Below are 27946 nucleotides of genomic sequence, written 5' to 3'. Positions count from 1 at the left end.
AACAAAAACCTTTCAATGTACAGTTTATAAAGAACTTTGACTTGATTGTTTTGATTCTCATAGCAGTCATCCCTGCAGTATAGATATGAAAATAATTGAGTGGATTCTCTCTAGGTCATATGCAATAAATGGCAGAACTAAGACATGACCCAGGTCTTCATCTTACAAATCCAGGGTTTTGTCCTGTACAATATGTCATGCACTGACATACAATGGATTATCATTATTCATCCTTTAAAAAGAATGGAATTCTGTCATTTGCAGCAATGTGGACAGAACTGTAGGACATTATGTTAAATGAAATAAGTCAGGCACAGAAAGACATACATCACATGTTCTCACTTGTGTGAAGGTACTTCAGAAAGTTCATGGAAAATGGAATTAAAAGATTATGTTGATGAAAAAATTTTGAAATTCATGCATGTGAGGGATTACTTGAAAAGTTCATGGGAAATGTATGTTTGGAAAAAAGTGCATGGATTTAAAAAAAGTAATTATAAATAGATAAAAAATTATTAACATCTTTTAAATCCATTGTTCATAAACTTTTAAAAGTACTCTGATATGTGCAAGGTAAGGATGATCTCAAAGAAGCAGAAACTAGAATACTGGTTACCAGAGCCTGGGCAGGGAATGGGAGAGGTAGAGATGGAGAATAGACATTTAATGGATACACAGGTTCAGTTGGGTAGGAGTAATAGTGTAGATAAGTATGGTTGATAGCAACTATTTGAATTCATAAAAATAGCTAAAAGAGGATTTTGAATGTTATCAACTCAATGAAATATGTCCGAGGTGATAGTTGTACAAATTGCTCTGATCCGATCATTCCACATTATATACACATATTATTAAAATGCCAGGCTTACATATGAGAGTACTTCAGAAAATTGATGAAAAAAACAGAATTTGAAGATAAGTTTATTTCGGTGCAAATAATTCAAAACCCATACATTATTTTTTTCATAATATATAGTTTCCATGAACTTTTTGAAGACCGTTTGTATGTACAATTAAACACATACACATACATGCTATATATTATAACTTTAGAGTATGTTCAGTAAAAAAAAGAATCTCAGGGGGCTGGGCCCATGGTGTAGTAGGTTAATCCTCCGCCTGTGGTACCAGCATCCCATATGGGTGCCGGTTCTAGTCCCGGCTGCCCCTCTTCCAATCCAGCTCTCTGCTATGGCCTGAGAAAGCAGTAGAAGATGGCCCAAGTGCTTGGGCCCCTGCATCCATGTGGGAGACCCCGAGGAAGCTCCTGGCTCCTGGCTTCGGATTGGCACAGCTCAGGCCATTGCAGCCATCTGGGGAGTGAACCAACAGAAGGAAGACCTCTCTCTCTCCCTCTCCCTCTCCCTCTCCCTCTCCCTCTCCCTCTCCCTCTCCCTCTCCCTCTCCCTGTAAATCTACTTCCAAATAAATAAATAAAATCTTAAAAGAAAAAGCTCAGGTACCCTTCCCACACTTAAATGAGAAACTGAAGAAGAGTATAGTAAAGACAATAAGAAAAATATAATTTTATAGAAAGGAAACATCCACGTCGAGTAGAATCACCCATTGAAGTGGCTCAGGGAGTCAGAGTTTGAGATTATGGGTCTACGTAGGCAGCTGCAGTAGAGTTTTTCTGAAAGATAAAATGTCTCATTGAAAAGGTGAGGTTGGAAGCCCGCAATTTGCTGGGATTCGTGGGCTGGTTTTCTGAGATCATCCTTGGCTGTTTCTGTGGGATGTGCACGTTGGCTCTTCTCCAGTTCTGTGAAGCAGTGATGATTCTTTGAGGGTTGTGTAACAGCTTTTTGTCAGCAGCTCTGCTGCTACATCGTTTAACCTCATCAGGATTGACAGAGGGCGCCCGATAGCCTGAACACTTCCTATACCTCAAGTGCAACTGAGAGAGATTGTTGCTGCACAGTGGCCCGATCAGCATGTGTCTCTCGTTTTGCTATGCGTGCTTTTCTGTCAAATGTGTCCTCCCATCATTTTTAATAGAAGAGATAATGTGTGAATAGTAGTTGAGGACTCATTGACGTAATACCATGTTTGTGGTGAAGTGTAACCCTGTGTTTCTTGTGGCTGTAATGATAGAATCAGAGGCTTTCTTGCTATCAGATGGTACTCATTCATTGAAGTCTGTCCTGGTGATAAAAGAATTAAGTGAGGTTGGATGACTTCCGAGAAATGATTGGCTCTTAGTCTTGAGAGTTCATCTCCTTGGGAGTACAGTAAGTGATGCAGATACACTACTACTCTGGAATAATTTCTGTCCAACTCCAAGGACCTGATAAAGTGTAAAGGGGCGCAACCATGGGAGATTATGGCAGGCTGATGTTGGCCATTGAACACCTGCTGTGCCTGCAAAGGGGGTTGTGCCCACCAAAGAGGGGCTCGGGACAGTCTGGTTCATGGCCAGGATTTTAGGAAGGGGCATTTCAAAAAAAGGCCCTGACCCAAATGAATTGGCTCCTGAGGCAGCGAGAGAGCTATGAAGGTGGGATTGCTGGCCAACAGGGAGTCATCTCTGTGAAACTGCAGAGTGGAAAGTTGCCAGAGAGCTAGCGAGGAGAAAGTCCTCATTTTTCCTGAAAGAGGAGAGAGGGTAGAGTCCAGGAATGATTGATCTTCCTATTAATTTTGACAAAGAACTGCACAATGTTTGATTCAGATGATGAGGTGAAACACTTTCGAAAGTGGTGATCTTAAAAATCAGCCAAAATTCATCCAGATGAATTAAGCCAGAGTATCCTGATTTTGCCTTTTCTGATGGGCCAGAAAGTCCTTTAGGCATGACATATCTAGTTTTGAACAGGTATCTCTTAGTCTCTTGGAGCATGGTGTGAGTTGAGTGATTTGTGCTGTCTGATAGGGTAGTATATGATGGATGCATAAACCTTTGAATTGTCCTATCCACAAAGTCTGGCCTCAAAACCTTATGACCGCTTTCATACCGTGGGAAGTTTCATTAATTTGTTGAATGGCAAATGCCAAATTGTTATGTCTTGAAAACCCATTGGTAAATTGCTTGGCATTTGGAGCCCAGTTTCCCATGATCACAATTTTTTTGTGTGGTAGTGTTCCTCCATGAGAAAAAAAAAAAACACAACAGCCAGTTGAAACCACTATATCCAAGCATTGGATGGATTTGGACAATATTCCTTTTTTTAAAAAAAGATTTATTTGTTTATTTGAAAGGCAGTGACAGAGATGGGGAGAAGACAGAGGGAATAGGAGAGAGAGAGAGAGAAATCTTCCATCTGTTGCCTCGCCCCCCAAAATGCTTGCAATAGCCAGGGCTGGGCCAGGTTGAAGCCAGGATCCCAGACCTTCATCTGTGTCTCTCATGGTGGCAGGGGCCCAGCTACTTGGGCCATCACCTGCTATGTTCCAGGAAACACATTAGTAGGAAGCTGGGTCAGAAGCAAAAGATCTAGGCTTCAAACTAGCACAGTCTATGGAATGCAGACATCCCAAGTGTTGGCTTAACCCTTCGCATCACAGTGCCCACATCCTGGGCAATATTTTTAGAGAAAGATGAGCTTTGAGCCTCAGTATCAAAAACAAAAGGATTAATTATCTCTTTCTGTGGCAGGGTGTGGGGGGAGTGACCATGGGGGATGGAAGATGTGTGTAGATAGAGACCATCTTGCTTCTCATAGCATTAATGGGAGATCTTCCAGTCTGTGGAAGCCAATCCTTCTCTTGTACCCAGGGCTGCACAACTGATGTTTTTAAGTGAACTAAAAAATACTGGAAATCATCAGAGGTTTTCCAGTGAAGTAGAAATGCAATTGATCAGATTTGTGTTTTAGAAAATTTTCTCTGACTGCAGCCTGGGATAATCCATTAGGATTAGAGAGGATAAGATTTAGACAAACAAATTAAAAGATCAAGTCAGTAACTCAATTGAAAGTAGTAGGAATATAATGAAATGGGTACATTTGAGAGAGATTTGCAAGGTAGATTGATATGATTTGGAACCAAATTGAATGTGAGTAAAGAGGGACAGTAAGGAATCCAGGAGGGATGACTCCAAGTTCCTGACGAGGGTGTTTGAATACAGAGGGTGCCATACGTTGATAGGAGGGGCAGCATAAAGAAAGGGCATGGGGAGGATCAGTTTTGGTTGTGAAGACTTTGTTCTGAGGTACCTGTGGGACATCATGGGAATACCCAGTGTATTAATAAGCTGGATCTGTGGATGTAAAGTTTAAAAGACAAATCTTGTCTAAAGATACAATGCTGTTTATCTTGCTCCATTTGCATCCACCAAGTGTGTGTGTGTTTCTCCTCTAGACACCTTCCTTATTTGTATAGATAGTTTACTAAGAGTTTACCATATACCCATTCAATTCAAACTCTACTACTTATAAGTAAATGATTGGCTTGACAGAATTCTGGTTCCATATAATTATGTATATAATAAATAAAGAAAAGAATAAACACACCAGGCTGCCCTAGATAGTTCAAGGCATTCTGCCTCATTATTAATCATGGTAGTAGCCTAGAAAAATAAAAGTTTTATAAGTATCTCATGAATGTAATCTGCAGTGTCTGTTAACTTTAGAGAAAAATATGGCCTTAGAAATAGATTTTGCTGTTAAAATTTGTAGCCCTATAAATCACTTTCCCTAGTGCATGAATAATTAAAGAGAGCAATCCTTACATTTCTGAGTTTGTTAGCATTTTTGAAACCAAACCAGATACTAGACATGACATTTTCCTGTTGCTGTCTGGAATTTCTATGCCTAGTGTCTAGGCTCCCTCTGTTCCATTATTTACTTTGGCGCCAAGACTTGGCTTCTTCTTTGAAATTGTTTGCCTTCAGTGTTTACAAAAGTAGATTCCCACAACCAAAGAAAGGGTGGGTAATAAGCTGGCCTGGAAGTGCTATTTTTATTGTCTTGGATTAGGATCAGTTTAGCATAATTAGTGATAATTAATGAAAGTGTCATAGAACACCTAGGTAGTGCCAGTTGCTTGGCTCTTTTCATATGTACATGCAACACCAAGTACTCATGCATGTATGCCCCTGACCATGTTTGCTTTGTTTCTGAATTCCATGGTCAGGAAGACAGAATAGAGTTTTCATTGAATGCACTCCAAATGAATGCCATCTGAACTGTGGATTGCTAGATTAAGACTAGATCTGTCAGTGTGCTTGTGACTCTGCCTTAAATGGATGGAAGGCTTTCTGCCTTCCTGGTGTGGTGAGCATCGTGAAACGAAATGGATGCCCAAAAAAGAGCTTTTTTATCCTTATTTCTCTGCCTTCTGTTTAAGATGCTTTGATTCACTTATAGGCCACTGTACAATTAAGAATAAATGATGACATTGTGTGTGTAGCTTGAGCACTGTATGATTGAGCTTTTTCCTCTAAGTTTTTGGTGGTCCATTAGTGTCTGGCATTGCACACAGAGGGCTTGTGCAGGGACACTCACATGGGGCACAGAACTCATGTCTTTCTCTTTGATGAACATTGTTCTGGTAGCAACTTCATGCTTGGTGGATGAAATCAGTGAAAGCCTACATGATTATTTTCCATTTGAATACTGTGTTAAGCAACTAATAAAAGCAGATGTTCATAATTTTCTATTGCATTAACTGCTCTATCAGTAGACTAGGATTCTAATAAAATGCTTCTAAGAGGGCAAAAACCAACCTAGAAGACCAGTTTATGCCTATTGGGCAGCTTGAAGGCAGAATATAGGCTCAAGAAGTAGATGCAATAATACCAATAGTAGTGGTAGAGGTAATCATAATAATGGCTATTCTTATTAAGCACTTGCTGTGTGTAAGCACTAAAACCCCGACATACACTGTGGCATCTCATCTTAACAAAAGCCAGATGAGCTAACCTTTTCACAGAGAAAGGAACTGAGATTTCGAGAAGTTCAGCTGTTTTCCCCATGGTGACCTAGTTTGAAAATGGCGATTCTGAGACTTGAATACACTTTTCTATAAAACTTCCCTGTGGTGGTCTTCAAAGAGGGAGGTGCCTTTCTCTGAAGGGAGGAGAGAACCTCCACTTTGACTATGACCGTGTCTATACAAGATAAGAGTCGGAGAACTCAAGGGGCTTCCATAGCCTTGGAAACTCATAACTGGTGCATAGGGAGATTACTGATGCCATAAACAGGAGTGTCAATTGGTAAAGTCAACAACAGGAGTCACTGTGCACTTACTCCTCATGTAGGATCTCTGTCCTTAACGTGCTGTACACTGAGGCTTAATGCTATAACGAGTACTCAAACAGTATATTTCACTTTGTGTTTCTATGGGGGTGCAAACGACTGAAATCTTTACTTAATGTACACTAAACTGATCTTCTGTAAAAAAAAAAAAAAAAAAAAAAAGAAAGAAATTTTCAATTCCCAACTTGACTCTCACTGGGATTAAACATGACAATAGGTCTGATCTGATTTCATCATCATTTTAAAAAAATCATCTATTATTTTTCACTTTATGTTTCTGTGTGGGAGCAAACTGTTGAAATACTTACTTAAGGTATACTAAGCTGATCTTCTGTATATTAAGATAATCGAAAATGAATCTTGATGTGAATGGAAGGGGAGGGTTGTTGGTGGGAGGGACGGTATGGGGGGGGAAGCCATTGTAACCCATGAGTCGTACTTTGGAAATTTATATTCATTAAATAAAAGATAAAAAAAAAAAAAAAAAAAAAAAACTTCCCTGTGGTTTTGCTGCATCATGATTTGTATCTTTGACTTCTGAACTCTCCCATCCTGCCCAAGTCATACTTCTCTGAGTACACCTCAACAAACTTTGGAATTTTTGGAAAATTTTATTTTGGAGGCGATGTTGTTCTAAAACTGCTTTCCTTCTCCTTCCTCCACAACAAGCCCGCCTTCCTTCTTGAATTTATCCATAGAGCATATTTGGTTCCTTTTTGAGTTATTTGGAAAAAGTGAGTTTAGGTACAGAAGCATCACCCATGCAGCAGACCAATCTGAGTTGCTTTTAATAAACTGCCTTGTCTTCTGAAAGTCTACAGTTTTCATTTTTAACCAAATTTAACTTCGTCCTATTGTCTTTTTTCTTTTCCGTTATGCAACATTCCTCAAGATGTGGATGAGTGCCTGGAACCAAACATCTGCACAAATGGTACTTGCTCCAACCTTGAAGGCTCCTACATGTGTTCGTGTCACAAGGGCTATAACCCGACTCCAGACCACAAGCATTGTAAAGGTAAATACTGCGCTCTAATGTTCCATTGAACTTTATTTAGGAATTGAGCAATTAGCCTTATAAAAGGGAACCATGCTACTTGTATGTATGTACGTGTTTATTAGAAATTTTATTTGAAAGGCAGAAATGCGGAGAAGAGACAGAAACAGAGAATCTTTCTTCCACTGGTTCACTCCCCAGTTGGCCACAGCAGCCAGGACAAAGCCAGAAGCCAGGGAATTTTCTGGGTCTTCCACATGGTTGCAGGGGCCTAAGGACTAGGGCCATCTTCTGCTTCTTTCCCAGACACATTAGCAGAGAGCTGGATTGGAAGTGGAGTAGCCAGGAGTTGAACCAGGGCCTACATAGGATGCCAGCACTGTGGGCGGAGGCTTAACCTTCTATGCCACAGCACCGGCCCCTACTTGTGTTTGTTTTGGATGAGCTGCTTGGAGCAGTTCTGGCTGATGTCTTTGAGAGGAGCTCCTCATGATACTTAAATGCAGACTATAGCTGTTTACATAAAGAAAAACAGTATATACTTATAAAGTGTCTATGAACAACAGTCTGTTTATTTAAAATGTTTTTCTGGTATGGACAAGTGATTACACAGTTCTGTGAATATTTGAAATAGCACTGAATTGTGTACATTAAAAAGAAGAATTGTATGTGAATTATATCTCAGTAAAACTGGTATTAAGGAAAACAACCACCACATATTGTATAAAATGTAGCAAATGCAGGAAAGCTGAAAAAAGAAAAATAACAGAGTCTCGTAATTTCGTTCATGAATATTTATATTTTGTGAATGTGATACATAAAGATGTACAATTTTATATCCTGATTTTTGTCAGTAGTATGTCATAAGCATTTTCCCTTTGGCTAATTACTCTTTACAAACATTTTTAAAGACTGTAGAATATCCTAGTGTGTGGCTATCTCCCAGTTTTTCTTATTATTTTGGTGTTCAACAAAGCTTTTCCAACTGCTCATTTATTATGTAAAAACTATAACAGGTCTGTTTCCTATGTACCTTTGTCTGAATTTTAGAATTATTTCATTATTCATAATGGTGGAATACTTGAATAATTTTTTAACTATTTTTTACTATTTTGATAGAAGAGTAATTTCTAATTTCTACATGTCTATTTCCCTTTATTGTAAAAAGATATATATTTTATATGCTCATTTCCATTAATAATTCCCTAAGTACTTCTGATTATTAAAGATTTAATACATATATTTATTAACCATTTTCTGTAGGCTTCTGTTCCTATCTTTTCCCACTTAGGGATTTTTTTTTACTTTTAAAATGTATATTATCACTTTATATATAATACATGTGTGTAAATATGTGTATATGTGTTTATAAAAACAGATGCCATTTTGTAGCACATTGTTGTAATTTGCCCTAAGTCACCTAATTTTTCTTTTTATAACACTTTTTCTTTAAAGCTTTACTGTTTCCCCATGATAAAACCTACAGATGGTTTCCTTTCTGTTTTCTTCTACTGCTCTTATATCTTTCAAAAGGAAAAAAAAGAATAGTAGAATTTTTCTTCTTTCTCAAATAAGTATCTCAGTGTAAGTGCAGGATATTGGGTGATGATAAAGTTCTCATTATGGGGCCTCCCATGGGCCCATTGCCTAATGGTAAATACCTCTGTGTCCTTGAAGAAGTGCACCCTGTTCCACGGGTGGGTCAGGAATTCGGGGGCAGCTGCATTGGGTGCCTCCCTGCTTTTGTACAGCAGGACAGCAGCCACTCCCAGGGGAGCTGAGGCAGACACCGGTCTCTCAGTCACATCCACAGCTTTCCAAAGGATCCTTGACCTCAGCATTGCCTCAGGCAAATTAAACACAAAAGGTGTTCTCCCCCCCCACACACACTTGAAGATCTCAGTGCTGACAAGTCATTGTTCATCTTTATTTGAATGCTATATCTAGTTTATTTCTGTGTCCTGTCATTTTGTCTGCTCTTTCCTATCTGCCTCGTTCTTCTCACCTGGTTTCTGTGGAAAATGCTTGTTATCTGTCCTCACATGCATATTCCTGACTTGTTTGTCACTATTTCATTTTTCAATTTGCGTTCTCTGACCCATCCAACTTGATACCACAACTTCCTGTGAACATTCCATGCTTCTTTTGACCCAAACACTTGCTCATATCCTACCTTTCACACTCAACTCTTTCTTGACAGAACTGTGATCCTTCCAGTGGTTGGCCATGCAATCCTGGGTAGATCATCTCAGATTTCCAGATCTCATATCATCCTTAAAATTAGGGGACTGGGCTCTCGACAGGGATAATGCTTAGAATGGGCACATATGGAGTAAACAACTCACTGCCATTGTGTTGCTCCTGGCCACTGCCATCCTTGTTGAGGCTACTGCTGTCTGATACCCTTCCTGAGAGCCCCAGGATTCACTCCATCAGCACCAGTTGATGCCTTCCCTGGGAGCGCGGGTTTGCAGTCACCAGAGGCATTTTGCAAGGCTGCTGCAGAAACTGCTCTTTGCCTTCCTGTCCTCCTTCTGTTACCAACATGTTGCAGTTTCTGTGCCTGAATGCAAATGTTACTAAGAAGCTATAAGTCTCAAACAATGTCCGCTACTTAGAAGTGATGTAGAGGGGCCAGTGCTGTGGCGCAGTGGGTTAATGCCCTGGCCTGAAGCGCCAGCATCCCATGTGGGCACTGGTTTGAGGCCGGGCTGCTCCACTTCCAATCCAGCTCTCTGCTATGGCCTGGGAAGGCAGTAGAAGATGGGGCAGGTCCTTGGGGCCCTGCACCTGTGTGGGAGACCTGGAGGAAGCTTCTGGCTCCTGACTTCAGATCGGCATAGTTCTGGCCGTTGTGACCAACTGGGGAGTGAACCATCCGATGGAAGACCCCCCCCCCCGCCTCTCTTCTCTCTGTAACTCTGACTTTCAAATAAATAAATAAATCTTAAAGAAGATGTAGAACGTACAGCAGCTAATTCTGGATAAGAGAGTATATAAAAAGGCAGTGTAAGTACCTTATGGATGTCATTTGAAGGTCATATGTTCCTGCGATTGTGTGATGACTGGAGTACTTCACCTCCGTGCTGTGCTTTCCAAAAACCCATTATCCCAGACTGATCATCAGACAAATGCAGATTGTGGACATTCTACAGGATCTTGGACTAAACCCTGTAAGAAAGTTAAGGTCATGAGGAACAGAGAAAGACTGACTGGGGAGACAAGTAAATGCACCATAGTACCCTGGATCCAACGTGACTGGAAGAACTTGTGAAATCCAAATAATGTCCAGAATTCAGTTAAAAAACAAAAAGGATTGTATCAAATCCTAACTCTGACATGTAGAGCTGTGTGAGTGTGGATAAGTTATCTTTGCTAAGCCTCGCTTTTCTCATTTGCAAAAAGGGAACAATACTGGTACCTAGGAGAGTTGATACAGGGATTGCATGAGGGAATGCAAAGTCAGAGGTAATTCACGGAGAGTGAGTGGGTGCGCTGGCATTTTGGCAGTGGTGCTTGCTAAATTAGGTGCGTGATCTCTTTCCCTCTTTCTTGCTCCATTTCTTTCTTTCTCTCTCTGTCACTCTGCCTTTCAAATTAAGAGATGTGTAAAACGGCTTGTTGAAGCTGAGAAGGATATGCCTGATTCTCTTTGTTCACAGGAAAGCTTTGCAGAGGTGTTGGTATTTGAAGTTAGTCTTAAAATAGTGAATACAAAGGGGCGAAAAAAACGCGGCCCGCAGAAAAACAGCACACGCCACAGCTTAGAGGTCTGAATGGGCTGTGACCTCCACTTGTCCCTTCCCCTTGCCCTCTGCTCTGATTTTGTGATGTCTCCCCATTATACTCCAGGATGGGATGAGTAAAGATCCCGTCTCTGCTTTAGAAACCTACACATGCACACACTGCTCTCCTTACTCCCCTACCAAAGCCTCGCCTTCCTACAATCACATCTTTTTCTTTAATTATCTCACAGTCTTTTCCTAAACCACATCGTTTCATGGCTGCCAAACTTACCCCAGATCATAAATCTGTTTTCCAACATCCCAGCAACTCTGCCCAACTTACGTTGTTGATCATTTTGAATACTGACGCTGTCTTCACCTAAGTGTGCTGACAGTTTTCTTCAGATTATAAATACATTACCTAATGTGTTGATGCATTGCTTGTTTCTGTTGTCTCTATTATATCTATACATTTTAGCACTGTATGTCCTAAACTGAGAAATACCTAGAGATCATTTGTATTTTGACTCTGAGATGAACTTGTCACAATAATGTGTTCAAAATTCCCTTAAAGAAATGCTTTTCATGAGGAATAATGTGTTCTATTCATCTCTTGGCACAAAAGAAAGAAGCCATTTGTCTCGCATGCCTATTTTATTAGAAGGCTTTCTTTTGTCTCAGGAATTTTGTCCCTCATCACCGGAAAAAAAAAAATTTTTTTTGTCTCTACAATTAAGCTGCCTCTGTTCTGTTCGCCTGTGGTCATTTTAGAGGCTCAGAGATCACCTTGTTCAAGGTAGCTGCATTTAAAAAAAAAAAACAACAACAACAACAACAAAAAACCCTGCATTGCCCCAAGTGCTTCCAAGTATGCTGTTACTTATAATGAGTTAACTCCGACACTCTTCCCAACATAAATGAGTAGCTTATGGAAGACGTCTGGCATATCTTGACAGTACTTGGAATGGAGGGTATATCCTCGCTGCACACAGCTTCACATGGGAATGCTTAATTTGTCATCTTCTATGAGAAAGTCAATAAGAGTTCAAAGCACTAAAAATGTTGTCAGACATTCTGTGGGACCCAACCAACTGCGAGAGCTGTTGTTGGTCGGAAGTTCATGAACTGATGTCTCAAGTTTTGTAGACCGTGTTGAAAGAAAATACGACGCAGGCTGATCTTTGCTGCCAAGTATTCCCAAAACTAATAGACTCTGAGTGTTAGAAAGGTGTACAAGAACTCTTAAAATGAAATTCTCTATGTCAATACTTGGTAGAAATTATTTATAAATAAATGATACCAGTAACACAATCAATGAAGCAAGTAAGTCACTAGTCAACTGAAGTAATTGCCATGAAAAATTAAGTAAGAAACAAATTTTTGTTTTCCAGTTAGATTATTAATTATGTAAGCTGTTTCAAAAAATAGAGTAAACTAACACCTTGCTTATATCAGTGTTAAATTCAAAAAGTTAATACCTCTTTTGTGGTTAAGAGTTGTATTGTTCCTTAGAAAGCAGGTAATTGTCAGTAATGCATGAAGCAAAAGAGTGTATGGTTAATTCCCTTTATATGCCTTTCAAATAATCTTAAAACAACGCTCACAGGACTGGCATTGTGGCATAAAGGATTAAGCTGCCATCGTATCCTGTATGGGCCACCAGTTTGAGTCCTAGCTGCTCTGCTCCCAATCCAGCTTCCTCCTAATGCACCTAGGAAAGCAGTGGAGGATGTTCCGAGTCCTTGGGTCCCTGACCCCATGCGGGAGACTTGGATGAAGCTCCTGGCTCCTGACTTTGGCCTGGCCTAGCCCTGGCTTTTTGGGGAGTGAACCAGCAGATGGAAGATCTCTCTATGTGTATCTCCCTCTCTCCGTGTGTGTAACTCTGCCTTGCAAATAAATAAAATAAATCTTTTAAAATAACAGCAAGAACAACAAGAAAAAGAAAATAGCAGTCACACATTGATTTTTAAAAAAATTGTTTATTTTCACCTTCTTGAAAGGCAGAGCAACAGAGAGAGAGGCAGAGACAGCGTTCTTTCATCTGATGGCTCACTTCCCAAATGCCCAGAATGGCCAGGGTTGGGCCAGGCTAAAGCCAAGAGCCTGAATTCCATTCAAGTCTCCCATGTGGTTAGGAGGGCCCGAGTGCTTGGGCCATCATCTGCTGCCTCCCAGGACACATTAGCAGGAAGCTGAATTGTTAGCAGAGGTACCAGGAACTTGAACCTGCTCCCTGATATGGAATGTGGGCATCCCAGGTGGCAGCTTAAACCATTGTACTACAATGCCTGACCCTGTATGTTGATCTTTAGGACATAGTTTCTTTAAGAAACATCTTGTTTGTTTATTACTGCCTTCCTCGGAGTAGAGGGCTGGTATATTTGTTCCCTCTGCTAATCCTTACAACAGACCTGTGGTACAGGTGGTAAAGTTCAATCTCACCATGGTTAATAATCAGAAACCCTTATAAACTGACAGAACAGTTTCCCAGAAGAGAACTTGCTGTTCTGTTGCTAAGGCTGTGTTGAACAGAACTTACTAAGGCTGTGTCTACACAGACAAGTCAAGACAGAAATGCCTAATGAGGCCCAACAGAAATGTTTGGAAAACTAACTCTACTTCTGCTAGAAGTGTTCAAATATTGATGAAGCTTGTCTTTTACTTCAGTTCTATAATTGTGAATACATGATGTTTTCTAGAATGTTTAAGAATTCACAACTACTGTTGAATTCTTTATTTAGTGGAGGGTTAAGCTTGTGATTATAAAGAAAATTGAAAGTATGTAAAAATTAAAAGAAAAATATAAGGAAGAGGGAGGAAAGGTATGGTGGGAAGTATTATGCTCTTAAAACTGTATATATGAAATACAAAAAAAATATTGCAAAAATTAAAGGGAATGGAGGGAAGAAGTGGGCCATGAGTGTGGGAGGAGGGGAGGCAAGTATGATTATGTTCTTAGAATTGTATCTGTGAAATACATGAAATCTGTTACTTTTATGTTAATAAAAATTTTAAAGAGAGGTTTATTCTCAGCTTTACCTTCAACCAAGACATTTTAAAAACTGTTTTGTCTTGTTTAGTTAGCTATTGGTTTTATTTACTTTGAAAGGGAAGGAGGGAGAGAGAGAATGACCTCTCCCATCAACTGGTTCACTTCCCGAATACCTGCAGGAGTCAAGGCTGAGCCAGGCCAAAGCCAGGAGCCAGTGACTCAATCCTCATCTCCCACGTGGTGGGGCAGGGACCAATTATTTGAACCCGCTACTTCCCAGTGTGCCCATTAGTGGGAAACTGAAATTGGCAGGGAGCTGAGACTCAAAACCAAGCACTCTATCAGAATTTTATTTTCTACTGGGAATGCAAAGAAAATTTTTCTGAGTACAGTGGTACTTGGTACTCAGCCTTAGAATTCTGGTATTCTGGTGTTAGAAGTAAATAAATTTGAAAATTATTTGTATCAATAGATGCTTTCTTGTGGTTTAATTATATAACATTTTCTTACCTTTTGGCATTTGCTACTTTTTGGTTGCAAGCTCCAAAAGCAGCTGACAAAATGAACAAGTATGAACACAGCTTTTCACTGAGCTTAGTTTGCTAACTTTTTGTTTTGTTTCGTTCTGGTGGTCTCGTTGGTTTGGTGGTATGATTTTTAGATTGCCTAATATGTAACAGTCTAAGCTAAGAAAATCTTTAATCGTGTACCTGCATTGCTTTTCTTTAAAAATTATGTGCCTGCTGTAGAACTCCGGGAGCAGAGATGGCCTTTGGGAAGCTGATGATCTGGTTGGGGGAAAACCGAGCAGTCTCTTAACTGCATCGTCGAATGCTCGCCACAGAGTTCCCTCCCTGGCAACCCAGCCATCATCACCCGCCATTTCTCTTGGCCTTCTTTGTGACTTTGAGAAGGAGCTCAGTGTTCTTTAACACAACTCTTTGACTTTATGGTTCAGCTTCTAAATAAAGTAGAAATGTCAGATTCCTTCCCTAACTGCCCACATTTTGGCTTTTATTTCTCAAATTTTTGGTAGAGCTTTATTACTGCCTTCTTTCTTCCAGCTCAACAGTGAGACATTGTTCTGTGCTGCAGGTTCTAGCATCTATTTTCAACCCTAAAATATTTCATAATGTACTTTTGTTATATCCAGACAGAGAGAGAGAGAGAAGCTAAATGTTGTAGTATAAGTATTTTACTTACACATTTATTGTCTGCCTGTACCTGTGTCTGGTCCACAGGTCAGCACACTGAGGTTGGTAGAAGGAACACTGACGGGCTGGCACTGCTCATGTTTGATGATGTCTCACAAGAGAAGCACTATTACTTGTGAACCAGTAGCCCTAGAAGGCATTGCACTTTTCTTGTTGTTCTCTGCGTTTTCCTCGTGATGACCCCTGCGTTTTCCTTGATGTACTCTGTTCCCAAACATTTGTCACCGCTCTGTTCACAGATATCGATGAATGTGAGCAAGGGAATCTCTGCATCCATGGGCAGTGCAGAAACACCGACGGCTCCTTCAGGTGTACCTGTGGCCAGGGGTACCAGCTGTCTGCAGCTAAGGACCAGTGTGAAGGTAGGAGGGTGGCAGCATGCACTGCTGGGTTTCAGCCTACAGCACCTGCTCTGAAAACTGGTGCGCTCGGTGCAGTGAGGAGGAACCTGCCCAGATGATTGCTATGTAATGCTGGGAAGACAGGCATTAGTAATTAGTGGCTAGGTGTTAATGTCGGCCCAATTAATAGTAGATTCCCTGTGTAATTCTATCTATAGTACTATCATTCCCCCCTTTCAGACTAACTACTGTCATGATATTCCACGTTCTAGGAAGGAATGATTGGGGAAGGTTATGATATTACTGTGGATGGATGCCTTTGTAATTGCCACCATATACTGTGGCTTTTATAACACTCTCAGGAGACTTCTTTTGCTCATTCATATTCAAAGTTTGTATGTAGACACAGAGATGATGTGTTTCCTTATAATGGAACAATTGGTCTTATACGGTATGGATTCTGTTTTTAAACAAGAAATGACATTTTAAAAACTCTCAGCACTTGGCTTGTCAATAGTTTTTTTAACTATTCTACTTAAAAAACATAGTTTGCATTTAAACATTTAAATCCAATGAAAGATTTTGTGTTGGAGTTTCAGCAATGAGACAGTCATTATATGCAGCTGGTTTATGCTGTGGCATGCTATAAACTTTAGTTTCTGTATTTAGCTTTAAAAGATATTTGTCTTCAAAAATATCAATACAGAAGACTTTGGGGTAGTACTGACGTAAATAGTGTCCCCCTTATAGGTAAAGATAAAATTTGTGAAATATGTCCTGTTCTTAGAGTTAATAGTAGGGATTCTGAACTCAGTGGGTTCACCAGACTTTTTAAGATAATATCTCATTGAACTTCAAAAATAATTCACTTCCCAATAAGCACATGCTTCCTGAGCATAAGCATATGATATCACCCATGACAAGCCAAATGTTGAGAGTTTTTAAAATGTCATTTCTTGTTTAAAAACAGAATCCATACCATATAAAACCAATTGTTCCATTATAAGGAAAAACGTCATATCTGTGTCTACATACAAACTTTGAATATGAATGAGCAAAAGAAATCTCCTGAGAGTGTTATAAAAGCCACAGTATATGGTGGCAATTACAAAGGCATCCATCCACAGTAATATCATAACCTTCCCCAATCATTCCTTCCTAGAACGTGGAATATCATGACAGTAGTTAGTCTGAAAGGGGGGAATGATAGTACTAAATGGATAAACTGATCATTTTATTCTAGATTTTATGAGTCCCTCTCAAAGTTTTTAATCTTAATTTTTAAAAAAAGCTTTGTTTATTTGAAAGGTAAAGTTGCATAAGGAAGAGAGAGAGACAGACAGAGAGAGACAGAGACCAAGACACCTTCCATCTGCTGATTTACTCCCCAGATGCTCTCAGAGGGAGAGGGGAGAGAGAGGCCTTCGATCTGCTGGTTCATTCCCCAAATGGCCCCAACAGCCAGAGCTGGGCTGATCCAAAACCTAGAAACTGGAGTTTCTTCCAAGTCTCCCACATGGGTGCAGGGGCCCAAGCACTTGAGCCATCTTCTGCTGCTTTCCCATAAACATTAGCAAGGAGCTGGGTGAGAAGTAGAGCTCTGGGATATGAACCAGTGCTCATATGGGAACTTCAGTGTCACAGACAGTGGCTTAACCCGCCATACCACAACACCTGCGCCTCCTAGCTCATTGTTTAAAATTGTAAGTTCACTTGGAGTTTCCCTGCTGGGGTACTACTGGCTTTTTCTAGATGCCAGTTTAAGTCACATACTGATTTCAAATGAATTATAAACATGATCATTTCTAGACCTCCTTCATATGAGTGACTGAAATTGTTTTTGAGGCACCCAGCTCTAATTTCTTTGTGCTCTCTTGCTCACAGACATTAATGAATGCCAGCACCATCACCTCTGCACTCATGGGCAGTGCAGGAACACCGAGGGCTCTTTCCAGTGTGTGTGTGACCAGGGCTACAGAGCATCTGCTCTTGGAGACCACTGTGAAGGTGAGAACTGCGCCTAGTTTCACAATCAAAGGGAGATCTGGGCACTATCTCAGCCTCTGGCCCTAAGTTCAGCCCTTTGACTTCACTGTTGAGGAGGACACTGGGAGCCCATGAAGCATTCTCCCCAGGGTCATACAAATGATGTAGAAAAGGAAGGCTTAGAACCGTCTCTGAGAATTGTGCCAGCTCAAGAAAGCAGTAAACGACTGGGTTAAGTTGCCAGTTATAGATGGTTTATCTTATTTGCATAGTTCCAAAGTATGTCATGCAGGACCAACTTTATAGTGTTCCAAATAAGTAGATATAAATTGATTTTCCAGAATAATTAGAAGATTAAGAGCCAAACTTTGAGCTTTTTGTACAATATTTCTCAAGGATGTTCCATGTATCTAGCATGGTGCAGTGTCACCAACTTATTATGCTACCTGCCATGGCTCAGCACCTCTCTGGAGGTCAGGGCTGTGTAAGAGTCTGGGACTGTCTGCTCCCAGCATGCTCTTCCCGCTATCATCAACCTGTCACTTGTGATGTTTCTTTGTGATCAGGATCCCCCAACATTTGTTTTTATCACTTTGCCTTCCACGTTGCTACATTTGGTGTCTATTTATGAACCAGAAACATGGGTGTGGTTGGGGTAGGCCCCCACGTGCAGAGTCCAAGTTTTGAGAGTGTGAATCCCAACTTTGAAAGAAGTGGCACACTAGGTTAAGCCTCCTCCTGTGGTGCTAGCATCCCATATGGGCGCCGGTTCTAGTCCCAGTTGTTCCTCTTCTAGTCCAGCTCTCTGCTGTGGCCTGGGAGAGCAGTGGAGGATGGCCCAAGTGCTTGGGCACCTTCACCTGCATGGGAGACCAGGAGAAGCACCTGGCTCCTGGCTTCGGATCGGCGTAGCTCCGGCCGTTGCGGCCGTTTGGGGAGTGAACCAACGGAAGGAAGACCTTTCTCTCTCTCTCTTTCTCTCTCTCTCTCTACCTGTCAAATAGACAAATAAAATCTTTCAAAAAAAATTTAAAAAAATAAGTGGGTGAGCCTTCCATGGGCTTGTTTATAACACACGTTTCCATGGAACCAAATCCTTTTTCACTTGCAATCCAGGTGGTTGGGGGGATCTAGAGTAGTTCATAGCATCCTGCATGTCTACGCAGAGAACTCGGCACAGTCAGGTCCCAAAGTGGCTGGAGGCCTGTGCCCTTGTGCCCTAGGAATATCAAATGAACCAGCACTTCTGCAGGGCAATTTGGACTATGTTTCAAAGGTCTGGACTTTTTTATATTATCAATGACTCTGTAAATCAACTTCTAGGATTTTACCCTACTGTGATAATGTTCCTCAAAGGGTTAATGACATAAAAAGTTGTTCTCCATGCCCTATTGAAATATGGGCAAGTGGTCAAATAAGTGATAGATCAATGTAATACAGTACAACTGAAATTCATGTTTGGGGCACTCTGTAACATGATTTAACAAGGTAAATATGGATGCTCAAAACAGTGACATTCCAAGACAGAAGGGGCAGTTGTGTTGGGGGAGTCAGCCATGGAAAAAAAAGAGGTGGCAAGGTGCATCCTAGGAGCTGAACACCGGAACTGACCATCAGACCCCCTTCTGCTCGATTTCCAGCCAAGCCAAGAGGGTAAACAGGGCATTGATCAGGTCTTGGGTGACCTTGCCCTTTAGTGGGTATGCTTGTTCTTCGTGCTGTCTCTTGTTGGGAAGCCATCCTAACAAACGTCCAAGGTTTTCGTTCAAAAAAACATCCATTACATGAAAAGGCCAATGAAAACGTTTCAGCCAACTTGTTCTTCATTTATAACATCTATGTTTATAGGATACAATTACGTTCCATAAGAAAACTGCTTCCGGCATGTATAGTGAGACCCTCTTCTCTGAAAGAGCTAATTTCCCTAGTGTTCTGGGTTATAAATAGGACTGGAGTCCCTCCAGTTAATCCAGAGCTCCTTTGAAACTATATTAGCACTTCAGCCTGCTAGTACTTGACTAGGGCTGCTTCTGCCCCTCCCTGGTGGTTCTGAGCTGTAATGAAGCAAGTCTGGCTGCTCACATGCCTCTCACAGCTGCGGGAGGAAGAGCCCTCTTTCTGGTTGGCTTTTTATATTTACACGTGTCATTTTCCTCTAATAACTCTGGCAGAGACCTTGTTTTCCTACAGCATTATCCTGCAGCCTTGCTGGCCTCCTCCTAGAGTCAGAATCCCAAATGCTGTGCTCGTGGCTGTGTGCGACTTACACAGCCTACACAGTAGCCACTCTGTCCGTGACCATGGGTGGCCTCCGTTGTCCTGGTTCTTGGAGGTCTTGGACCTCTGAGCCTTCAAAGGCTCTGCCCCTGCCTCACTCCCCTTCCAGGCACAGTCATTAATTCCATTTCTACCTTAAGCCTTCCCCAATCCCTTGCTGAGATTTTTCCCAGGAAGCCCCTTGCAAAGCCTAGCAAGGCAACTCATTGCTCACTCCGCCTACCTGTGGCCATTTGCCTTTGATCATTTCCTTGTGGATAAGATCTTTAAAAAGTGGGAAGTAGTGATAGTGTTGCCTTGTTTCTGGGACTCCTTTCCAAGTCAAAGTCATTCCTTGTTTCATTCTTGTATTCTTTCAACATCTGTTTACTTAGGGTCATATCTGTACCAGTCACTGCTCTAGGCACAAGGTGTATAATAAGGAACTAAACAGTCATTCCTGCCCCCCACGCAGCTTACATCCTAGTGGGAGGCATAACAAACAACATGGCTAAGAAAAATATAGTTTGCTAAGTGACAATAAACGTTATGGAGAAAAAGTGGGATATATGGGGCGTGCTGAGAGAGGGGGGTGATGTTAAATGAGGAGGCAAGGAGAGTCTTCCCTGAGATGATGACATTTGATTATTTATGGGAAGAGCATTCCATTCAAAGGAATAGCAGGTGCACAGGCCCCAGTGCAGGATTTGTGGTAGAGATTAGAAGCTCCACAGGAGCACTTTCAGTTTGCATGCCTAAAATACATGTTCAAATGAAGATATCCAAAGGGCAGCTGAACTTATGCATTTGGAATTCAGGGGTGACTTCTGGGCTGGATGTCATCAGCATAGACAGTGTTTAGAGCCAGAGAATGAGATGGGGTCACCAAAAAAATTTAATATAGTTAGAAGAGAGAAGAAATCCTGGGCCCTGCAACACTTAGCTGCAAGAAAATGGATAGAAACTAGCAGAGGAGATTGATGAAAAAAGTGACAGTTAAAAAAGGAAGAAAGCCAGCCGGCGCCGCGGCTCACTAGGCTAGTCCTCTGCCTAGCGGCGCCAGCACACCGGGTTCTAGTCCCGGTTGGGGCGCCGGATTCTGTCCCGGTTGCCCCTCTTCCAGGCCAGCTCTCTGCTGTGGCCAGGGAGTGCAGTGGAGGATGGCCCAGGTGCTTGGGCCCTGCACCCCATGGGAGACCAGGAAAAGCACCTGGCTCCTGGCTCCTGCCATCGGATCAGCGCGGTGCGCCGGCCGCAGCGCGCCGGCCGCGGCGGCCATTGGAGGGTGAACCAATGGCAAAGGAAGACCTTTCTCTCTGTCTCTCTCTCTCACTGTCCACTCTGCCTGTCAAAAAAAAAAAAAAAAAAGGAAGAAAGCCAGAATCCAAGAGAAGAAAATAATAGGGATGACTGAACATTATTGCAATGTCAGAGGAGAACCAACAGTTGACTGTAGGATTTAGCAAGGTGGGGATTACTGGTGAGCTTGTAAGGCTTAGTCTTCATAGAGAGGAAACCAGGATTCACTGTTGGTTTCCCTCTAGCCTGTTCCTCAACTCCTAGTAGGAACCTTTCTTCACACCAGCCTAGATGGTAGGGTTGAATGATCCATTTTGGGCTTTCAATGTTCAACCTAAGAAAAAGATCTTAGGAAAAAAATTTAAATTATACTTGACAAATCCACACTTAAAATAATGCTGTTTCCCTCTGATAATTACTGTTGCATTTTGGAAAATGGACGAAAATGAAATGAAAGTAATGTGAATGGAGATGACCATGTTTCCATTATGCTAGGTTATTGGGTATTTCTCTTGTTGTTGACACTCATTTTTGTCATGCTCCTTGATAGTTTTTTGAGTTGAAGTTTTTGATAGGATGCCAATAAGTGAGTATACCCCTTTTCACTTTTTTATCTCCATTTCTGTGGAGCAAAAGAGAGCCTAACCTAAAAAGAAGTCCCTTAATATTTACCCATTAGGCTAGTTACAGAGTTAATGAAATAAATATGGAATAGTTGAGGCTCTTGTACACTGCCAGTGGGAATGTAAAATAGTGAGCCACTTTAGACAAGTTTGTCAGAAATTAAACATCGTCCTGTATGAGCCAGCCATTCTATTCTTTGATGCTTACTCGAGGAAAATGAAAGTATGTGTTAACACAGACACTTCCATGTGAATGTTTTTAGAAACTTTATTCATTATAGCCCAAAATGGAAATAACCCAAATGCTCATTGAAAGGAAATTGGATAAACAAATTGTGGTGTATTCATACAACGGAATACTACTCAGTACTAAAAGGAGAGAACTAATGATACAGTCTGGATGCCTCTCAAAGATGTGATGCTGAGCGGAAGAAGCCAAACGCAGAAGGGGCAAAGGGAACTTGTTGGGGTGTGCAAATAAATACCTAGACCTCGGTGTGTGGTGATTACAAGGATGTGTCCACATCGGTTACAGCTCATTGGACCAGATTCTTAAAATAGGCACATTTGTTGTGTGTAATTGTGCTTCAGAAAAGTTGAACACACGAAAGAAGCACTGACAGCCTGTTTTGGTTGAGTCAAAGTCACATCAGCTGTGATTTATGATTAGTATTCAGAAACATTTGAAATCTGGATTGCCACTCATAATAAGCTGTCTTTATTTTGATAGAATGACATGATAAGGCACTCACTTATTTCTGTTTTGTTTGCCCTTTGAGTAGTACAGAAGCCACTCACAGGTTGATTGGTTGATTGGCTTCTATGAGAAAAATTCAGTGTCGCCGTGCTTGAACCAGACAACGGCGACGATGATGAGACCACAACAGTCTCCATGTTCACTTCTTCCTGAAGCCGCTCTTGTAGTTTAGCAGTGATTATAATTATTTGCAAGAAATGCCATAAAATGCCAAGATTCTCAGAAAACAAAGAAGGTTTTGTTCCTTTGCTTTGCTCAGTGCTAATAATTTAAATCCTGCACAGACACGACAGAAGAGGGACTCATGGAGTGTGTTAGAAATAATGAGCTCTGACTAGGAATAAATGTGGTCATAAACAGCCCTGGAGAAAGATCTGCCCAGTGTTCGTGCGGCGAGCGGGTCATTAATTGTCTCACATGCTCACAGTCAGAACTCATTATTGGTTACGTAAACCATTTCTAGTTGCACATATGCTATAAATATTTACATTTTTGAGAATCTAGGCAACATTAAACCTGTTGTGGTAGCTGTGAAGTAAGTGACTTCAAGCAGGGTTTTATCGGCCGTTTCCCCATTCCTCTAGGAGTCTGTCTTCCTTCCCTTCACCCATTTTCTACCCTGTTATTCACTCCAAGTGGATTCCTTCTGTTATATGGAGTCTTGTTTTTAAATTCATTTGACTTCTTTGAAGTTTCTACTGTTATTTTCCAAATAACTGTATTTTTTGATAATTCTTACATTAAATTATTTTGGACTTATAAGGCAATTTAGTATTGTTTTTTAAAAAATACTAATGTAATGCACTTTTTTTATTTGAGAGCAGAGAAAAAGAGACAAGGAGTTCCCTTTCTCTGGCTTACCTCCCTAATGGCCACAGTGGCCCTGGCTGGAGCCACAGCCAGGGGCCAGGAACCCAATCCAGGTCTCCCGTGTGAGGGGCAGGAACCCACACACTTGAACCATCAGCACTTCTGCCCAGGATCAACATTAGCAGGAAGAGGGGGTGTGGAGCAGAAGCTGGGAATTGAAAACAGGCACGCTGGCTGATGTGGAATGTGGGTGTCTTAACCACTAGCCCAAATGGCCATCCCAGGTTTTTTGGTCTTTTTTTTTTTTTTAAGATTTATCTATTTATTTGAAAAGCAGAGTTGCAGAGATGCAGAGGAAGAGAGAGAATGTCTTTCATCCGCTGGTTCACTCCCCAGATGGCTGCAATGGCCGAGCTGCACCGATCTGAAGCCAGGAGCCAGGAGCTTCTTCTGGGTCTCCCACATGGGCGCAGGGGCCCAAGGACTTGGCCCATGTTCTACTGCTTTCCCAGGCCATAGCAGAGAGCTGAATCAGAAGTGGAGCAGCTGGGGCTCCAACCAGCGCCCATATGGGATGCACTGCAGATGGCGGCTTTACCCACTACACCGTGGCACCAGCCGCCTGTTTGTTTTTTGAAAAAGTATTTTACTTTGGGGACAGAGACCATGCTAAATATGTTTAAATTTTTCTTACATTGCATAATGCAGGCTATTATTTATGAATCAAAATATGTTAAGTATTCTGAAAATATACTTAGCAATAGGTATTTTTTTAAGAAAGCTTTTATTTAATGAATACAAATTTCATAGGTACAACTTTAGGAATATTGTGGTTCTTTCCCCCATACCCACCCTCCCCCCCACTCCTGTCCCACCTCCTCCTCTCTCTCCCATTCCATTCTTCATTAAGATTTGTTTTTAATTACCTTTATATACAGAGAACCAACTCTATACTAAGTAAGGATTTCAACAGTTTGCATCTACACACATATACAAGGTAGAGAGTACTGTTTGAGGACAAGTTTAACAGTTAATTCTCATAGTACAACTCATTAAGGACAGAGGAGTAAGTACACAGTGACTCCTGTTGTTGATTTAATAATTAACACTCATATATGACATCGATGATCAGCCGAAGCTCTTGACATGAGCTGCCAAGTCTGCGGAAGCCTTTTGAGTCCACACACTCTGTCAGTATTCAGACAGGGCCATTAGCAAAGTGGAAATTGTCACCTCCCTTCAGAGAAAAGTACATCCTTCTTTGATGGCCCCTTCTTTCCACTGGGGTCTCTCTCACATATTTATTTTCATTTGAGAGAGAGAAAGAGAGAGAATCCATTCACTGGTTCATTCCCCAAATGCCCACAACATCCAGGACTTGGCCAGGTTAAGCCAGGAGCTCAAAACTCAACACAGATCACCCATATGGGTGCTGGGGACCTAAGTACTGGAGCCTTTCTCTGCTGCCTCCTAGGTTGCACATTAGCGAGAATTGGAAGTAGAACTGGACTTGAACCCCAGCACTCCAGTGTGGGAAATGGACATCCCAAGCAGCATCTTAAGTGCTGTGCCAGACACCTGCTCCAACAGTAGATATTTTAAAAATGTTTGTTTTCTATTACCAAGAATGTAATCAAGTAAATTATTGGTTGTTACTACAGAATTTTGACTTTTCTTCTCCAGTTCCATTTGGTATTTGAAATGTCTTTTTGTTGTGCAAAGCTCAAATCCTTTCAAAATCTCTCATTTAAAAAACCCTAAAATTTAAAAACTTTCATCCATTGAAAATCTTATTCTTAACAGTAGTAGGTACATTTATATGGTGTTTGTGTATAAAGATATGAAACAAAAGTCTAGTTTTCTTTCATGCTGTTTATTTCATCTGTTATATTTTAATTGGTTTGTAGATATCAACGAATGCTTGGAGGATAGAAGTGTTTGCCAGGGTGGAGACTGCATTAATACTGAAGGGTCGTATGACTGTACTTGCCCAGAGGGATTCCAGCTAAATGACAACAAGGGCTGTCAAGGTACTTTTCTCTCCACCTCCCTAGCCCTCCACTTCTCCCTCTCTTGGCTCTTCCTGACTGCCTCACAAGTCTTCCTGTATTAATCAGGTATACCAACTCCATGCCTGCTTTTTTCCATTGAAAATACATACACTTATCTTTGTATCTATCTATTGCTGGTACTTGGATATAAATCTTTTTTTCTTACTGCTCCTCTGCTGTTATGGAACTGTGTAGTGTATCTCAAAGGACAAAAAAATAAAAGGCTGTGGGATTTCTTGCTGCTAAGCATGTATGGCATTGTTGTTCTTCATTGCCATAATTTATATCTCCGTTCAGGTGTGCCAAATGGCAGTATTGTTGTAGGATGAAATGGCGTCTGCTCTCTAATATGTGGTACTCAAATAATGTTGTTCCCAGTGTCTATACTACTGCCCATACCTAAGTCGTATCTTAAAGATGGAAAAGACACAGGCCTTTTCCTCAAGATCTTTTAAAATTAACTCCCTTAGTGATCCCAAGATTAAAATGTCTTGCTGTGTCCCTCATTTAATATCATCTATTTGCCAACAGGATGCAATATTGTGAATTTAAATTTTCCAGTGCAGAGACGGAATGTGCTTGTATTTAATGCAGTATAAAAGGAACATTTGAAATATAAATTTATTTCAGAATATTTCCATTTGGAGACTTTTACATTTTAACAAAATGAACCTTGATTTATGAGAATATAAAAATGCCAAGAGATGAAAAAAACAAAATAAACAAAACACTTGAATCCTATTTTTATTATCAGCTTTTTGGCTTAAAAACAATGTTTTTGTTTCTAATTCCTCTCTTGTCACAATTTTTTTAGCCAAATAGCAAGACCAAGTCTTAGTATAAATGCACCAGGATTTCATATTGCAAATTTATCATGTAACTTCAAGTTAAATCACACAAAACTAATTTGCTCATCTGATTTATTAATCGCCATATATTCATTTCAGTGTCTGTGGTTTGATATCAACTCTCAACTACAAGTGACTGCTCCAAATATATGGAGTTTTATTGATTAGCAATCATTGTTGACTTCATTCTCTGTCACATTTATTCCTGTGTTCCAGGATAAATTAATATGCCTTTCTAAAACATGTAAATCCAAAAATATAAGTCCAGATAAAAAATGTAACTCTAAATAAACAGTTCTTAGGACTGTATGAAGAAGAAAAGTTTATCAGTCCTATTATCTGCCTGCGTCTATGGGAGGTTGCTTATAATGGCCTATGTGCTCACTCGACTTTGGTTTTCCTCTTTGCCCTGCCCCTGGGGCCAGCTTTGTGGTTTTTCACTCTCTCTCAAATCTGCATAGGTGTAGACTTCAGAATTTGTTTTCATGATGAAAATGTAGTTACTGGCATGCTAACATCCATGGGACAGATGTGAAATAAGAGTGTGTAACAGACATACACTCTAAACCTTACCTACTGTTCTGAGAATAGTTCCATACTCAGCAGAGCGTTCTCATACTTGGGATTCTCTTCGTCCCACAAAACTAATGATGATACACAGACACCATGGAAATTTCTTGTTAATAATCTCTTCAGGAATGTGGCGGGATACATTGGAGATTCAGAACACACTGCAGTTTCACGTTTTGACTTACACATGCCAAATTGTGAATTTCTGTGGAATCTCGGACCCAAGAAAGAAACCCAACTTAAATATAGTCTGGCTCTCCGCTCTGAGTTACTAGCAGCATATTTCAGAAATGCCTCAATAAGTACAATCCAAATTGAATGCATATGTTTCTCTAGTTCCAGATATTCATGTTGTTCTTTCTTAGCAGTTTCCTGGAAAAAAGTCTGGGAATTTGTCTTCAGTTCCTGTCATCAGACTTTTTAGACAATTATTTGTTAATCAGTGACTTCTTTTGAAGCAAGAACTTGGTGCACATTATTGCCTGTGCAGAGCTGCAAAGCAGGTAGCTTTCGGTGTGCCACGTTGAGGCACCCGATTAAGTAAGGAGGTCCTGGGGAGCTGCTAGGGCTTGACTGGATGGATAGGATCTTGGGCTTGATCCCCAGGCCGGTGGAACTTTGTTGCCCAGATAGAAATAACTCTGAGCATCAGGTTGCAAGGAAGAATGAAAGGGAAAAATGAGAGGAAGTCAGGATTTAAAAAAGATAACCAATCTAAGGTATTATCAATAGATAGGGAACAAACATAGATATCAGAGATTGCATAACGAAAGTGGATAATTTAATGGAGTAAAACAATATTGAAAAATTAACAACTAGAAAATGCTTCACTGCTCTTCCTTGAAATATCTGAAAATTAGTGACAATAACAAGAGTGGGAAAACTGTTAAGAAACCAAGCAGGAATTACTCATATTTTCTAATTTTTAGTTCAGTGATAGGTCAAAAAGTCTGAATCACATGGCAGATGGAAGAGTAAAGAGCTCAAAATTAATAGAGAGAGGTAGAAAACCCATTAGTTGCCAGAATTTCCATTGCACTATGGAATCAGCAGGGTGAAAGGAAGAGCCCCAGGAGACCCTGGCTGCACAGACAGGGTTACTTCATTGAGGAAACCCACAGGGTTGGTGGCTAAGCATCTTCTACAAGACACTGGGAAGCACTGGTCATCTACCTTTCCCCCTTTTCCCAGTACGTCTTGCAGTCATTCACATGGGTTCTTCCTTCCCTGTTATGTTGTGAGCTTCATGATAGCAAGGTCCCCTATCCTATTCATCTTGC

The 27946-nt window shown here is 40.8% G+C and overlaps 1 protein-coding gene across 17 annotated transcripts in view; it reads left to right on the top strand.

The window, feature by feature from the left end:
* Positions 1–27946, top strand: part of LTBP1 (latent transforming growth factor beta binding protein 1) — a 446285-nt gene that overhangs the window by 339447 nt on the left and 78892 nt on the right. For all 17 annotated transcript variants that reach the window (XM_051843010.3, XM_008254559.5, XM_089326552.1 and 14 more), the window contains 4 exons: positions 7090–7212; positions 15365–15487; positions 17351–17473; positions 25105–25227. In XM_051843010.3, coding sequence (XP_051698970.3) covers positions 7090–7212; positions 15365–15487; positions 17351–17473; positions 25105–25227 — 492 coding nt within the window. The remainder of the gene's footprint in view (positions 1–7089; positions 7213–15364; positions 15488–17350; positions 17474–25104; positions 25228–27946) is intronic.

Source organism: Oryctolagus cuniculus, chromosome 2, assembly GCF_051225735.1.
Source record: "Oryctolagus cuniculus isolate XC-2025 breed Fujian yellow rabbit chromosome 2, ASM5122573v1, whole genome shotgun sequence".
Taxonomy (NCBI): Eukaryota; Metazoa; Chordata; class Mammalia; order Lagomorpha; family Leporidae; genus Oryctolagus; species Oryctolagus cuniculus.
This window is presented reverse-complemented; position numbering and strand designations above follow the sequence as displayed.